This window comes from Mauremys mutica, chromosome 6, assembly GCF_020497125.1.
Source record: "Mauremys mutica isolate MM-2020 ecotype Southern chromosome 6, ASM2049712v1, whole genome shotgun sequence".
NCBI lineage: Eukaryota > Metazoa > Chordata > Testudines > Geoemydidae > Mauremys > Mauremys mutica.
In genome coordinates, this window is record NC_059077.1 from 44938584 (window position 1) to 44955267 (window position 16684).

Consider the following 16684-nt stretch of genomic DNA (forward strand, 5'->3'; position numbering starts at 1 on the left):
CCCGTGCCAACCAAACCCTATTGAAGAGCAGAAATATTGGTTTATAGAGCTTTCCGGTTGGTAAAATGCCGGATAACACAGCTTTTACTGTAATCTGAATTTTTCAATATTAGCATTCAGATACAATGGTGATTAACAACAAACATTTCTAACACAAACAAGCTACTATTTAACATTTTTAATGAGTTCTTGTGTTAAAAAAACACCCCATGCTAATACAGAGTTACAACAGCTTGCAATGACTGATTCCTAGAGTAAAACATTACCATTACTGTGTGAACCATCAAGCACAGATCACGAATGCCAGAAACTATTCCAAATCACCATATTCACTGCAGTATTAAAATTTTCTAACTCTGCTGCGCTTGAACTCTGGGTGATTTTGTTGTTGTTGTTGTTGTAGTAAATTTAGTGTTTGTGAAAGGCACCACCCTGACAACTGTGGAGGCGGAAGTTCTCTATCCATCCATAGAAGAGAACAGGTAAATAAAACCCAGGCAGCAGCACTCCCTCATACTACGCTTCAAAGTTAGGTTGACATAGATATGTTGGTCAGGAGTGTGAACCCCTTCCCCCTACCCCACCCCTCCCCGGCTATGTTGACCTAACCCCAAGTGTAGACGCAGCTCTGCTGCTAGAAGAAAGCTTCCATCAACCTACCTACTGTGGTTTGGGGAGGTGGTATTCCACACCAGAAGAGACCACTTCTAGGAGTGAAGTCTCTGGGTCTATTTAGTCTATGACCTCTCCACTGAGACTACAACATGGAGTTCAAGCTGTTAGAAAGATTTTTGTGATGCACATTCCACTAGGAATTGGACTGATCCAACCAATTCATTTCAGATGCACCACAGATTGGCCAACAGATAACGTCTTTCAGACACTACTGACGTGAGTTGGATTCCAATCAGTGACCTTGAGAAAGACTATTGCTTACTAGTCATTCCTCTTCAACAATGGAGCTCTAGGTCTAAAGGGAACTCCGTGAATTCAAGGTTTGTGCTAATTAGCTTGACCACCACAGAAATGAGATTACTTTTACAGATATTTGTAGGTTCTGGGTATTTTTTTTTAATACTTTGTTTTCACTTTGTCTTGAACACCTTTCACATTTATTCTTTATCTCCCTCAGCAGCTTCTGTGTCCTTACCTGATTGAGTTCATTTATTTCTTCCCATTGATTTAACAGAACTTCCAGCACCTCACAGTGACCATTTTTAGCAGCTAGATGCACTGCTGTGTTTCCCTCCTGTAAATGAAAACAGCCAGAAACATACTGTAAAGCCCAAATTAAGTAGAACATGCTGCAATTAATAAAAACAACCACCTATGGACTGTGGACAAGTACTTTAATACAAGGTCCTATGGTCTCTTCCTCCAGCATGCACAGAAGGGATGCAAACCTAGTGAAACCAACTCCTCATGCGACAGACAGAAAAGAAGCAGCTTTATAGAATGTTCTGACGTAGCCCTAATTCTAAGGAAGTCCTTCCATGTGTACACAGAGGAAGCCATGCTAACAAGGGGGAAAGGAGCTCTGAGGATTTAATGGATGTCTCAATATCTCTTCAATTTCCCTCCAGTTCTCAGGACTTCCACTGATGTAAAGGCCTGAAATTCCTGCCTATTCTGCAAGGGTATAAAACCACAGTCCCTGCATGAACAATTCAGAAAAAAATCCATGAAGTAAATCTTGGAACTTCCAGTGAGTTTTTTCCATAGGTTTCTCCATGGAAGGGGACTGGGCCTAGCCCACAGTCCCTTGAAAAACAATGTAAAGATTAAGGGCCAAAACCTGATCTTGTGAAATTAGACATAGCTCCATTGAAGTCAGTGTAGCCATCTTCCCCCTGCCGACACCATCCCTACTATATAAAATTTAAAAAAGGAAAACAACTAAAAGCAGCTCACAGAACTAACATGGCATTGGCCACCCATCACCTTGCTTGCCCAGCTTGCATATTATATACAGCCTTCTCCTCCCCCACCATTATGGTATTTTCTGTTTGGAATGTAAGCTAATGGATGCTTATCTATCCAAAGTATTCATAGAGCCCCCACTTCCATAGTATCTGAGGTAGGGGAGTGTTGTTTTTACAGATTTTACAGATTTTCACATTTTACAGATGGCAACTGAGGCACAAGGTGACTAAGAGCCAGATATTTAAAGTTGCTTGGGCACCTAAAAAATGCAGTCAACCAGTGAGGTTTCCAGAAGTTACATCAATGGGAGTTATGCTCCTAGACACCTCTCTGCATCATTAGGTACTAAAATGTCTTGAAAAACTGGCCCTTTGGGACCTGCCCAAGGTCACACAGGAAGTCTGCAGCAGAGCAGGGAACTGAACCCAAGTTTCCCAAGTCCTAGGCTATGCACTAGACCATCCTTCCTCTCCAAGCATGAGAAAGCTTAACTTCAGATTGTATCACGTCTCCTATTAATACGCATACAAAACCTTACTGGCAATAATCACTGACAGCTCCACTATTCTCTCTGGATTACTGAAAATGGCTGTGCTTATCTGTCTACATTCTGTATACCACATCCAGTACCATGGTATCTGAACACTGTGTATGAGTGTATGACCTTCAGTTACACAAGTAATTACACTGGGGTCAGTTATGACTCTTCAGCACCCTTTATCTGGATTTGTCTGGAAAGGGGAGGCTTACCTTGTCTTTTTCAGAGGTGAACAGCTTGAGAGAAATCAGACTGTAGATCATTTCAACATGGCCTTTTTCAGCTGCCAGAAGAAATGCCCTTTTACCTTTCTAATAGGAAACAGTCATTGGAAAGGTTTTGTTACTAAAAATAAAAAGTCACCCTGTTGCAGAAATTTCACCAATTATTAGAAGAGCCATGTCATACGTAGGTGCACATATATTGTGAATAAATATTTACATGTCATATGCACAGGTAAACAAAAAACTGGAGTCTAGATCCACCCATGAAGGGGAAAAAAGAAGTAAAATGTCTTCAGTGTAAAATCTGGATTAAATAGTTTAAAAAAAAATTTGTAAACTGACCAGAAATCCTGAAACAACAACACTGGAAACAGAAGCTGTTCTTCAAATATTTAATATTTAGCCATTATATCTTCCCGAGATGCAAATATTGGTTGGAAAGATTATTTCACTAATGTTTGTAAATCATTTTTGAGCTCCTCAGAAAGAGGCACTTTAAAAGTCCAAAAAAGTATTATTTTTGTTATATGCTGTATCTGACCAGAATTTTGAAAACAAAGCCAGCTCTAGATACCACTGAAATCAAGAGGGGTGGGGAAGGTGGAGAGGGAATTAGAGCATTTTTATTCATCTTAACCCGCCATAGTATTTACAACTGTGTCCTAGGAAACTCTCCTGAAACAATACTGTGGGAATTGCCTTTCCAGATCAGGCCATCTAGCCAGCCACCAATGGGATAGCTAGATGCTTCTGAGGGAGATGCATGAAACTCCACAATCGACAATTATGGAATAACCTGCCCAAAGATACCTCGGTGCAAACGGAGGGTGCTTAGAACCTTGCACAATCAGATTATCATGGCCCACTGGTTTCAAAGGAAGATATAGGAGCTCAGCACCCGATATGATCAGATCCTATATGACTACATTCCCATGTGCAAAGATAAAAATACACCACTTGGCTAGGTAAGCCCTCAGTGTGGGATCCTGACACAGGAAGGCAAAGGGCTAATCGGAAAAAGCTCAGGTCTGTCCCTGAAACTCCAGAAAATCCAAGGAGTCTCTGTGTGATGCAGGTCATATTGTACTTCACCTCACAATGTGAAGGAAACAAGCCCCTATATTTTGTAGGTAACTAGACACATACTATACCTCATCTGGCTTGTTTAGGTCCTTCAGCTGAAGTTCCTGGAGAAGATAATCCACTATGTCAACATTATTGTTCAGAGCTGCAAAGTGCAGGACATTCATTCCCTTCTAAGGAAAACACAAGCCAGTTCTGTAAGATTATATTACATTTCTTCTCAAGATGAATATGTTTAGTGTTGGTTAAAATTTGTCATCAACAAACCTGGTCCGTAGCCTTTTGGTCAGCACCTGCTTTAACTAACATTCGCATTATGTCTAGGTTTCCAGACCAAGCTGCAAGATGAATCGCCATCAACCCGTGCTTCAAATAAAATTAAAAAGGCAGAAATTACCATTAAAATACCCCAGACTACCATTCAAACTGCACTATATGATCTTATATGATTAATATGCTGAGCTGACTCTGTGACACAGGCTCTAGGGCACCCCTGTTAACACTATTCCCAGACACTGAAGGACTAACTGTGGATAATATAGCCATAATTTTTACAAGTGAATAAAAGTTACCTCTTTTAATTTTCATTCCTTTGTCCTGCATTTCTTCATCTCTGATAAACCTTTTTGGGCTCTCGCTCTCTCTTTGTGCCTCCCCCTCCTCCCTCACTCCCACCAAAGGAATACATATCAGGAGCTTCTAATCTCTCTTTCCTGGCACCATTCTCATAGGTATTCTGTCTTTTGTCCTCCTTGAGTGCCCAATCTCTCTTCCTTTATTAGCATTATTATTATTTATACCGGAGCCTCAGTCATGGACCAGGACCCCATTGTTCTAGGTGCTGGACAGACACACAACAAAAAGACAGCCCCTGCCACAAAAAGTTGGTAATCTAAGTATAAGACAAGACACAACCGATGGATACAAACAGATGGGGGAGTATGGAGAAACAATAAGGCAATCACCTAATGGCTATGTCCTGCCACCAACGTTTCTCTGTTCAGTCCTACCCCTTGTTCCCTGTCACAATCCCACTCCATCTCCCCTCTGCAAAGCAAACCAGGCTACTTGTTCCTCAATCTGTGATATCTAGTTCTCTGAAGTCAGTGAGAATAGAGACAAGCAGGCTACACAAGAAGATTGTTAAAGTCCTCCGGAGCCATACAGCCAAAGAACTAAGAGATTAAACAAGCCTGTTTCAGCAGTACAGGTGAATATGACACAGGGACATATCTCCGGTACTGCATAGGGAAAAAACCATCAGAATCAAGGGGTCTGCTGTGGAGATCTCTGGACTCAGAACTTTGAACAGATGTGTGTAGTGATTTGCTATTATGCTTATGCTTCCCCTGCCATAGGGATATAATCATGTTGTATGAAGGATCACTGCCAAATTGAAAATCACATTTCTGTCTGAAAATGTTGGACCTGCGTTTGTTACAGTCGATACTTAAAAAGGCTAGTGTAGAAGTTAGAGAAAAGTAATTATTTTACTCTATTTTTTCCCAGCTTGTCAACTTTGTATATTTGTGCATAGTTAGCTTCACTGTATTGTTGATGGTACACCATCTTCCCCAGAGTCTACAACAGGATGCAGGGACTATGTCATATGTGTTAGTACAGCATTCAGCATAATAGGTCTTTGATTGAGACTGTGGCCTCGGGGTGCTACTGTTATATAAATATTAAACAACGAACAGCAGCAACAGAGCTGAAAGTGAATGTGGAACAAGCATCACCCACTGTGCACACGTAAAGAAAGGGAGTAGATGGCTGGGATTGTGACTCACGAAGACCTTTCTAAGCAAACATGGGAGCAGAAAAAAGCTTCATTTTTTTTAAAAAAGGAGTTTTACAAACCCCACAATTTCACACCATACTATTCACAAGGAGCTCAGTTAGGATACAGGCTTACATAAGAACTAAGAATGGCCATATGGTGTCAGACCAAAGGTCCATCTAGGCCAGTATCCTGTCTTCCGACAGTGGCCAATGCCAGGTGCCCCAGAAGGAATGAACAGAACAGGGAATCATCAAGTGATCCATCCCCTACTGCCCATTCCCAGCTTCTGGCAAACGGAGGCTAGAGACACCATTCCTGCTTTAAAAAAAATAGTCACTTTAATCATAAAAGTCCCCATCCTTGCAACCTGTGTGCATGTGCTTGACTTCAGCAGGATTAGCTACATGCTCAGAGTTAAACATGTGATTAAATGTTTGCAAGATGGAGTCATTAAAGTGTGCCTTTAATCATTGCTGGAATCTACCTCTCTGAACACAGCTGTACTTTAGAGGTGGCTGGTGTAATGTCAGAAATGTTAAACTGCCTGCGGCATTATTCCCCACACCTGCAATAATACTTTCTAGATGTTGTAATTCCAGGAATAAGGCCAGAACGCACTGTGTCATCTCCACAGACATAGTATTAGACATTATTTCCATAGTGGACGAGTAAGTAGAATAAAAAGGAAAAATGCTTTTAAATATATCATTTTTAACAGGTAAGCTGAAAAATGAAGAACAATATTATGTTTATTTCCAAGGTTTTAATTTTCTTTTCAACTTAAATTTTACACAAACAATGATTTTTAAGAACACCTTGGACCTTACTGTTATTTATTTGGAATGTTATTTACTTGGAATGAAGATGAAATTCATACCAGATTCAGAAACAAAGTCAGAACATTTGATATATCATAGAATTTCTTATTAATTGCAAGCTACAACTGACTGCCAAAGAGTGCATGAGTTATCTGCAAGTGCATTACATTGTATGGATTTTAAATTTCTATCTGTAAAGTTCAATTAATAACGATGGGGAAAATATTTCCATGGGGTTTTTGGTGGAGGGAGAACTAGGGGATTACCAACATTTACTAATTAAATTAATTAAAAACTAATCCTTCCAAGCCTAATTATAATCAGAACAAGACGCTGAGGGGCATGTTTAATGAGGCCACTAGCATACACCTTTGTAATTCCACAGCCTTATGATGCACCCAAAAATGTTAATGATCCCATAACATTTTTTAAATTATTTTATTGCTTAAATATACTTAAAACAAAGCTCGGAGAGAGATATTGGAAAACAGTTTACCGCTGACGATACCTTAATACAGTTTAGATACAAGTTATAGAAATACAGAAGATAAACACTTGGAATTAATCTACATTACAATTATATATATTAGGGATTATCTCCAAGAACTCATGTGTGACATGTGAGGTCCCAGAAGACTGGAGAAGAACAAACATAGCACCTATCTTTAAAAAAGGGAACAAAGAGGATCTGGGAAAATATAGACCAGTCAGCCTAACTCCAACACCTGGGAAGATACTGGAACCAATTATTAAACAATCAGTCTGTAAACACCTAGAGGATTATAGGATTATAAGGATTAAGGAAGGACAAATCATGCCAAACCAACCTAATTTCCTTCTTTGTCAGGTTTGGCCTAGTGAATGGCAGACAGAGTTGTAGATGTGGTATATCTGATTTACTAAGGCTTTTGACACAGTCCCACATGACATTCTCATAAACAAATCAGGGAAATGTGGTTCAGGTGAAATTACTATAAGGAAGGTGCACAACTGGTTGAAAGAGTATTTATTAATGGCTCACTGTCAAACTGGGAGAATGTATCTAGTTGGGTTCTGCAAATGTATATCCTGGGTCCAGCATTATCCACATAACCCTAATACCCTAGATCATACCTAGCTCGAGTACAGCTGCAGCAGCAAGGGTGGTGGCACAGTCTAGCCTCCCACGTACAATCCTGCCCAGGACCCAGGGTACACCCTTAAGCGGCTAGTCCATGCCACTGCAGCTACCCTGCAATTGTTACTCAAGCTAGCTGTGATCTATCTAGTTCAAAACTGACTTAAGCAAATCTACATGTGCTGCAATAACACCTCATAATTGCAGTGTAGGCAGACCCTTAGTCATTGGTATGAAGGACTATTGTCCAAAGCCAGCTGTCCACCACTTATAAAATTGATCTGTTAAGGTTATTATATTATAGCTGTAGTCATTTTAGAACTTTTCATATTAATCATACACATGGGTTTCAACTTGTCAGACAAAAAAGGTACAATCACATGGCTAATTCGCTATGAACATTTTGGGTTCAGAATGATAAGACTTAATTGTCTTTCCTGATGGTATAAATATTTAAGTTTCTAAATGGCAACTCTGTTCAGTTTCTCATCCCTGCTTGCAAGTGATTCACAATAAGGAAATCTCTGAGCTGTAATAGAAGTCGAAGTCTATGGGATATACAGAAGTTAACTCAGTTGCAGACCCTGGAAGCAGTGGACAATATTGCTCAGGTGATTTTATCTCTACCTTTCAAAAAGATCCTTGCAGATGCTCTAGGTTAATTGCTCCTCCATGCTAGAGTCTCGTTCACATGGGGCGCTGCAGGATTCTATTCTGTCTCACCTCTTCTGTACTGTACATATGCCAACTGGGGAGAGGGGGTAGACAGTTTGGAAGGCGCAGATATCAGTATGCAGATGACACTGAGCACCAGGTCTCTCTCTCACTGAGCCCAAAGGGTACATTATCTTTATTTTTCCAGCACCTGGCCAAGGTAGGGGGTTTGGAGTAGAGCGAAATGGCCAAAACTCAAACCAGGCAGGACGGAAGCGATATTGGTTGATTGGAGGAAAGCATCTGAAGGGCACGGCAGGGATAGCGTCTGCCTCCTTGACTGAGGTGGTGTTTATCCAAGCCTTTGTCAAAGAGGTACACAATTTAGTGGTCCTTCTGAAGCCTCATTTGCCTTGGAGTCCCAGGTGGTCATGGTGGCCCAAGTGACTTTTTCCATCAACATCTTACACCATTTCTCTTGAATGTGGATCTTGTAACAGTTATTTGTGCCTTTTGACCTGCATTGGAATATTGTATAACACTGCACATGGGGCTACTCTTTAAAGACCACTCAGAAGCCATAGCTGGAGCACAGTGCGATATTAGCGATGGGAAGCACCAAAGATTGTGCTGTTTTTTTGTTCACTTCCAAGTGTTGCTATTGTTCTTTATATATAGCTTTAAATTAAATATAGCTGCTTTTACATGCCACTAGTGACTAAAGCTATGAGGATAGTTGTGATAAATCCACTGTGTAGACTGCACATACATTTTTAATCTAGGACTCTAGAAACCCAATCCTGCCTCAGTTGAAATCAAGGCCAAAACTCCCATAGACTTCAATGGAGCAGAACGCTCTGCAGAACAAAAAGCAGTTGTATTGCCAATCTCTCCAACAGTAACAAAAACCCCAGGTGAAATGGGGCTAGTGAAAAGTTAAGAGTGATGTCTTGGCAGTTTTTCCTGATCAAACTAATCACTCCATTCTTCCCCTCGCAACCTCAATCTGGATTCCCATTTGCAACACAGAGCCAGGATTTGTGTGATGTAACACGATAGCTCATATGCCAGGCAGCCTCCTTTCTCCCTCTGGGATACTTCACTGCCTTTAAAGTGTTCTAGAATGCCTAACTTTTGGAACATATCCTGCAGGCTATGGCATTTTTTGAAGCCTATGAATATCACATGTTGTGGAAGAGATGGGTCACACAAAGAAGCACTCACATATTTCACAGATAATTATTTTTCCTCCTAGAAGGTAATAATTGGAGATATACCAATCTCCTAGAACTGGAAGGGACCTTGAAAGGTCATCAAGTCCAGCCCCCTGCCTTCACTAAAAGGACCAAGTACTGATTTTGCCCCAGATCCCTAAATGGCCCCCTCAAGGATTGAACTCACAACCCTGGGTTTAGCAGGCCAATGCTCAAACCACTGAACTATCCCTCCCGCACTAGCTCATAACCAGCTGTAATGAGTAGCCTCCTCCCAGGTGCCTCATTGTAGCCTCAGGGCAGCCTTGCAAGTAGCCCCTTGCCTTATTTTCCCTTTGGGTTCTCAGTAATTCCAAAGAAGCACACACTCAGGTCCATAACATAATTTATTAACCAAACATAATACAAAAGTCTCCAAGAATAGTCCATATCACCCCAGTGCAAGTAGGTGTTAAAAATCATATATCCTCTTGGCCATTCACATAACACGTAGCACTTTCCAGTGCCCTCTGCCTCACCCAGACTCTGTCAGTCCTCCTCTGTCCCTCTATCGACACAGCCACCCCAGCCCTCCTTCTGGGGTACAACCCCACTCTTCCCAGTGGGAACTTCCACAGCCTCTTTATTGGGGGCCTCTCATTGTTTCTCTGGGCCCCAGCTCTCCAGTAAGGAGCTATCAGTGGGTCATTTCCTCTACTTCTCTCCCTTCCTTCAGCCCTCTTTGGCCTTGGCTCCAGCCCTCTGTCTTAGAGCAAGCAGGATGTCACTCTGCTGTTTCTCCTGCCTTTAGCGCTCTCCAGCTCTGGCTCTCTGGCTTGGGAACACCAGCCAGCAATCCCCTTGCGGATCTCCTGCCTTCATCCTCTCCCAGGGAGAACCTTCTTTCTCTGGTAGCTATCATCTCCTGCTCTGTCTCCTGACTTATCTTGTCCGCTCTGATGCACTGGATCTCACCAGACCTCTTAGAGTATCCTAGATGCTGCCCCACCCTCTTAAGTGGCCCAACTGGGAGCATCGGGACAGGAACAGGGTTTCTGATCCCCGTTCCTCTTAATGGCCCAGCCACTCTGTTACTCTCGCCCGTAATCAAGATTTGCACTCTTAGAGATGGTTTAGTTTTAGTTTAGGAAAAAAAAGTATAAAATAGGAAAAGTCTTGCATGAAAAGGGTATAAATATTTCTAGAATTTTCACAAAAACATCTCTAATATAATGTTTTAAGAACTCCAAAACCACTCTGTTGGGCCTTTAAACAGGAATGAGAAATTCTAGAAGACAGGACAGAGACAGGGGCTTAAAATGTAGTTTTCATTTTTTTTAAATTATAACATCCAATTATTCATAGAAATACTGTCATGAATTACAAGTCATAACTTGTAACCCAGCTGTTTGGGTGTATACATTTCCCTTCAGTGTTTGTAAGTCAAACATTGCAGCACTGTGTTAGTGTATGGGAAGACAGTGAAACAAACCGAAACAAAATTGAAAATGGCTAATCTATTTTCACCATATCCAAGCAGAATGAAGTACAAAAAGTAAACAAACAGATATCTGGTGAAAAGTGAATTGCATGTTAAAAACTCTTTCCACTTGAAATCTGTTCATTCTTAGTAACCCATAAGGAGTTTTGCTTCATTAATATATGGGCCGGATCTCCCACTGTGCTGCAGCCACTCTGCCTCATACTGCCGGCCAAAGTGGCTCTAAAACTGACAGTCTAGCCACCCACCCCAGTGCAGGGAGTCCTTTGACGGCATAGAGACAGCATAGTGGCTACTATACTACTCCCCTCTCAGCTGCCAGAGTAGGGGTGTGCAGTGGTTTCCCCAGGAATTGAAATTAGGGGGGGTGTTCGAATTTACAGGGGGGGTGTCAGGACCAATGAGATATATAAAAAAGATATGAATAAAGTAAATGTTTTGTTAGGATTATGCAAATTTAACATAAGAATAATGCAAGTTACACCAAAACACATAACAGGTCTAGATTTCTAAAAAACTATACATTTAAAAAAAAAGTATTTAATTTAAATTGACTTTTGAAAAGTAAGCCATCATAGGGTAAGAGGAAAGTCCTCTCATGGATCAGTAACTGGTTAAAAGATGGGAAACGAATAAATTATCAGTTTTCAGAATGGAGAGAGATAAATAGTGGTATCCCTGAGGGGTCGGTACTGGGACCAGTGCTGTTCAACATATTCATAAATGATCTGGAAAAATGGGTAAACAGTGAGGTGGCAAAATTTGCAGCTGATACAAAACTATTCAAGATAGGTAAGTCCCAGGCAGACTGCGAAGAATTACAAAGGGATCTCATGAAACTGGGTGACTGGGCAACAAAAATGGCAGATGAAATTTAATGTTGATAAATGCAAAGTAATGTACATTGGAAAACAATCTCAACTATACATACAAAATGAAGGAGTCTGAATTAGCTGTTAACACTCAAGAAAGATCTTGCAGTCATTGTGGATAGTTCTCTGAAAACATCCACTCAGCGTGCAGCGGCAGTCAGTGATTCCCAACATTCTGTTTGCTTTTTTAAAAAGAACAGGAGCACTTGTGGCACCTTAGGCCTTGTCTACACTACAAGACTATTTCGAATCAACTTAGTTCGAATTTGTGGATTCGACCTTATGAAGTCGAATTTGTGTATCCATACTAAATACACTAATTCGAATTTCTGAGTCCACATTCACGGGGCCAGCGTCGACTTTGGAAGCGGTGCACTGTGGGAAGCTATCCCACAGTTCCCGCACTCCCCGCTGCCCATTGGAATGCTGGGTAGAGCCCCCAATGCCTGCTGGGGGAAAAAATGTGTCGAGGGTGGTTTTGGGTAAGTGTCGTCATTGAACCGTCAATCACAACCTCCCTCCCTCCGGGAAAGCGCCTGCGGGCAATCTGTTCGTGCACTTTTCTGGTCAGTGACAGCGCGGACGCCACAGCACTGCAAGCACGGAGCCCGCTGCGATCATCGCTGTTTTCTCCTCCTCGCACTTTATCGTCCACGTCTTCCACAGTCAGCTGCTGAGAAATTGGGCTACTTTTCAATGGTGCTGCAAGCACTGGGGGACCATAGGGGACGTTTTGCAAACATCAACGTCGGGTGGCCGGGCAAGGTTCATGATGCGTGTGTTTTCAGGAACTGTGGGCTGCTCAGACGCCTGCAGGAAGGTAGTTTCTTCCCGGACCACGAAATAACTGTTGTGGATGTGCAGATGCCTATAGTCATCCTCGGGGACCCAGCATGCCCGCTAATGCACTTGCTCATGAAGCCCTATACAGGCGCCTGGGACAGCGACAAGGAACTCTTCAAATACCAGCGAGCAGCGAGCAGCGTGACCTGTGACTGTTCAGTTTCTTTACAGAGAAGCTGAACCTGCCCCTGTTTCTTTACCCACTGACTGTTGACTCTCCTCTTCGGTTACATACCCCGTTCACCCCGTTACCCCCACTTCCAGTACACATGTAAAAATAAAATACATGTCCCATTATTACTTAACAAAGGTTTCTTTATTCATGACTTTTCGTGAAAGGGTTGAAACTGGGACGCAGGCTGTGCTGGGTAGGGTGTGCGGTGATGTAAAGACCGCCTCTAAACTCAAGGAATGACAGGCTCCTGCTCCTAGAGCGGTCCGCAGTGCCGGAAGGCTTCTTTCAACGGAGCCTGCCATCCCTCTTTATGGAATTCTGTGTGCGGGCGGATATGTGACCTTGTGGTGGAGGAGGACGGATACAGATTCCTCAGCTGCGTGACTCAGCGGTCCAGGACAAGGACCGCTGTATAAGATCTGTAACCGCCCTCCCCCGCTGCAAAGTCACATCTCCCCCGCCCACACAGATCCTGGAAACCACCTCCAAAAACCGACCAGGGTGCCTACTGACTGCACCGTGTGTGTGACCCGCTGCTGATCCTGCCCCTGTGTCTGTACCCTGGGAAAGGTGACTGTCCTATGCAATTAACCACCCCCTTCCCCACGCCCCCCATTCAAACACAGTCTTCTTTGAAAAAACATAACGGAAACAGTAATTAACAGCAAAGCATTTTTATTAATTAAGTAGACAGTTAGGGGATGGGACTGGGATTGGGACTACTGTGAGTCTGGAAGTGAAGGACTTCGGCAAATGTAGGGTATGATAGCTTTTGGGTACTTGAGCACTGTGCTGTGGTGCAGTGACAGTATTCACGGCCCCGGCCGCCCCTCCTGATTATTTTCGGTGAGGGTGGTATGGGACTTTGTGGCGGGGGAGTGCGGTTGCAGATACACTGCAGGGTGTCTCTGTCCTCCTGCGGTCCTGCAGAACATCCACAAGGCGCCTGAGCGTGTCCGTTTGCTCCCTCACTAGTCCAAGCATTGTTTGAGTCGCCTGCTTGTCTTCCTCACGCCACCTCTCCTCCCGTTCGCTGTGTGAGCGCTGGCACAGAGAGACGGTCTCCCTCCACTGGCTCTGCTGGTCCGCCTCTGCTAGGTAGCAGCCCATACGTTCCTCGAACATCTTGTCCCTTGTCTTTTTCTTTCGCCGCCTAATCTTTGCCAGCCTCTGCGAGGGGGATGCTGTGGCAGGTCTGGAGACAGTGGAAGCTGTGAGATGGGAAACAGGGAGTGAATTCCTTGCAAAGATACATTTTTGCGAACAATTAACTGAGTCTAGGCTGTCTCTGTGAATTCTGGGTTGAAACCCCTGTGCCTGCTGAGGCAGAAATCATTTTCGCGGTGGATTCTGGGTAAATGTCGCCAGTCATTCCTTCCTCCGGGAAAGCAACGGCAGACAATCATTTCAAGCCCGTTTTCCCAGAATTGCCCTGGCATACGCCATAGCGTGGCAACCATGGACACTGTTTTGCCTTTTGTGTATGTCACCGTATGTGTACTAGATGCCGCTGACAGAGGTGGGCCAGCAGTGCTACACAGCAGCATGCTTTTGCATGACAGCAGAGATGGTTACCAGCCATATTGCACCATCCAAACCCTTCCATAAATTGGAAGTAAGATGATCATGGCTACCAGTCCTTTTGTACCATTTGCTGCTGTCATAAGTGCCCCTGGCTGCTCTTAGCCAGGGGCGCAAAAGCCAAAATTGGGAATGACTCCCTGAGTCAATCCCTCCTTTTTGGTACCTAAAAATAGAATCAGTCCTGCCTAGATTATGGGCAAGTGTACTAGAGAACCACTGTATCATAGAACCAGAGAGCACAGCTGCTCTGTGTCTGATCCTGCATAAATTATGAGCTGTATGCTATTCACAGGGGGTGCTCCTGCAACAACACCACCTGTTCATTCCGTTCTTACCGCAGCCTTCCTGGGCTACCATACCATTGTCCCCCCACTTGTGTGATGAAGTAATAAAGAATGCAGGAATAAGACACAGTGACTTGTTTGTGAGAAATGAGTGGAAGGAAGCCTCCAGCTGCAATGATAGTCCAGGCAGGACATTAAGGAGTGTGGATGAAGGAGCCCATCATCCCTCTGCTAGTCCAGGGGCAATTGAATCTTTTATTTACAATGAAGGGTGGGGGCTGATGGAGCTCAGCCCCCTGTTGCAATGATGAGGACGGTTACCAGCCATATTGTACCATCAGCCATCAAAAATTAGGGACAGGCGCCCTTGATCGACCTTACTGATACTAGTCGGCATGGTTACCAGCCCTTTTGCACTGCCCCATGTGCCAATAGGCTGATGATGAGGATGGATTTCCATCTTATTGTACCATCAGCCATCCATAGCGTGGGGGGAGCAAGGATGTTGGTGTTGAGTGCTGCACCATCGCGTCTATCTGCAGCATTCAGTAAAGATAGGGTGACATGTAAAAGAGTCAACAGAGGATTGTTTTCACTTCTGGTGGTGGGTGGGTTGTGTGCGCAAATTGCCGAACTATGCCCTGACCCACCGCAGACACTGTGTTTGACCCTAGAAGCATTTGGAGCTCATCCAAGAATGCAAATACTTTTCGGAGACAGCAGGAACTGTGGGATACCTTGCGTCCTCATTCCCCCCTCCCTCCATGAGCGTCCATTATATTCTTTGGCTTTCCGTTACGGTCGTCACGCAGCTGCGTGCTGAGTCTGTGCTATGCCGTCTGTCCTTAGATTTTTTAAAAATACTTTGGACCAGGCGTAAAATTACAGTAATTAACCTAATTAGATGCAGGAGTCTCCGAGCGAGATCACCCTGAGGAGGGTCACTGAAGGAGATAGAGAGCGCATGCTGCGTGAAAGCTAGCATGAACCAGGGCCCGATGCAGCCGTGCAAGGGGAGGCAATGCTCCCTGAATACCGCATGAAAGCCTCGCGCGGAAAACAGTGCTATCACGGAGCACCCAATAAGGCAGCTCTCCTCAGGAACCTCCTGCTGATGCTTATCGATTAACGGAAGGAGAGCTTCGTGGAGATCTCCCAGGAGGATTTCTGTTCTATCACCATATATAGAGAGACCTCCTTCTCACACACTTCAGATTCCTGTTATATTAAGAATAAAAGTTAACATGGTTACAGCACTTACCGACTGCTCCTTCCCCTGATTCAGGGTCCGGGTTAATGGCCGGGGAGGGTTGTTGGGGGATCTCCGTGACGGTGATGAATAGATCCTGGCTGTCGGGGAAACCATCGTTGTAAGCGCTCTCGCCTGCCTCGTCCTCCACAAACCCTTCCTCATCTTCCCCGTCCGCGAACATCACCGAGGAACTGGCCGTCGACACTGTCCCATCGTCAGAGTCCACGGTCACTGGTGGGACAGTGGTGGCAGGCTCCGTAGCGTCCGTTTGCCGCTTTGATTTTTTGGTAGCCTTGTCTGGGGTCCTTGATTTTCACGTGACGCTGCGTTGCATCCCGCCTGTATCCTCTGTCTCTCATGGCTTTGGAGACCTTCTCGTAGGTCTTCGCATTCCCTGTTTTGGAGCGCAGCTCCGAAAGCACAGACTCCTCGCCCCACACACCGATCAGATCGAAGAGTTCCCAGTCAGTCTATGCTGGGTCCCTCTTTCTATTCACAGATAACATGAACTCCTCTGCTGGAGAACTCTGCATCGTTGCAGGTGCTGCGGAGCTCGCCCCGATGTCCAGCCAGGACGTCAGATTCAAAGTGCCCAGACAGGAAAATGAATTCAAATTTTCCCGGGTCATTTCCTGTGTGGCTGGTCAGAGAATCCAAGCTCGGACTGCTGTCCAGAGCGTCAACAGAGTGGTGCACTGTGGGATAGCTCCCGGAGCTACTAAGTTCGATTTGCATCCACACCTAGCCTAATTCGAGCTAGCCATGTTGAATTTAGCGTTACTCCACCTGTCGGGGTGGAGTACCAAATTCGAACTAACGAGCCCTCTAGTTCGAATTAAA

General features: G+C 44.0%; 1 protein-coding gene across 3 annotated transcripts in view; it reads right to left on the bottom strand.

Moving 5' to 3' along the window:
• POLK (DNA polymerase kappa) overlaps window positions 1-16684 on the bottom strand; it is a 118005-nt gene that overhangs the window by 18638 nt on the left and 82683 nt on the right. For all 3 annotated transcript variants that reach the window (XM_045021583.1, XM_045021582.1, XM_045021581.1), the window contains 4 exons: window positions 4036-4134; window positions 3837-3941; window positions 2674-2772; window positions 1151-1249 (listed from right to left, as the gene is read on the bottom strand). In XM_045021583.1, coding sequence (XP_044877518.1) covers window positions 1151-1249; window positions 2674-2772; window positions 3837-3941; window positions 4036-4134 — 402 coding nt within the window. The remainder of the gene's footprint in view (window positions 1-1150; window positions 1250-2673; window positions 2773-3836; window positions 3942-4035; window positions 4135-16684) is intronic.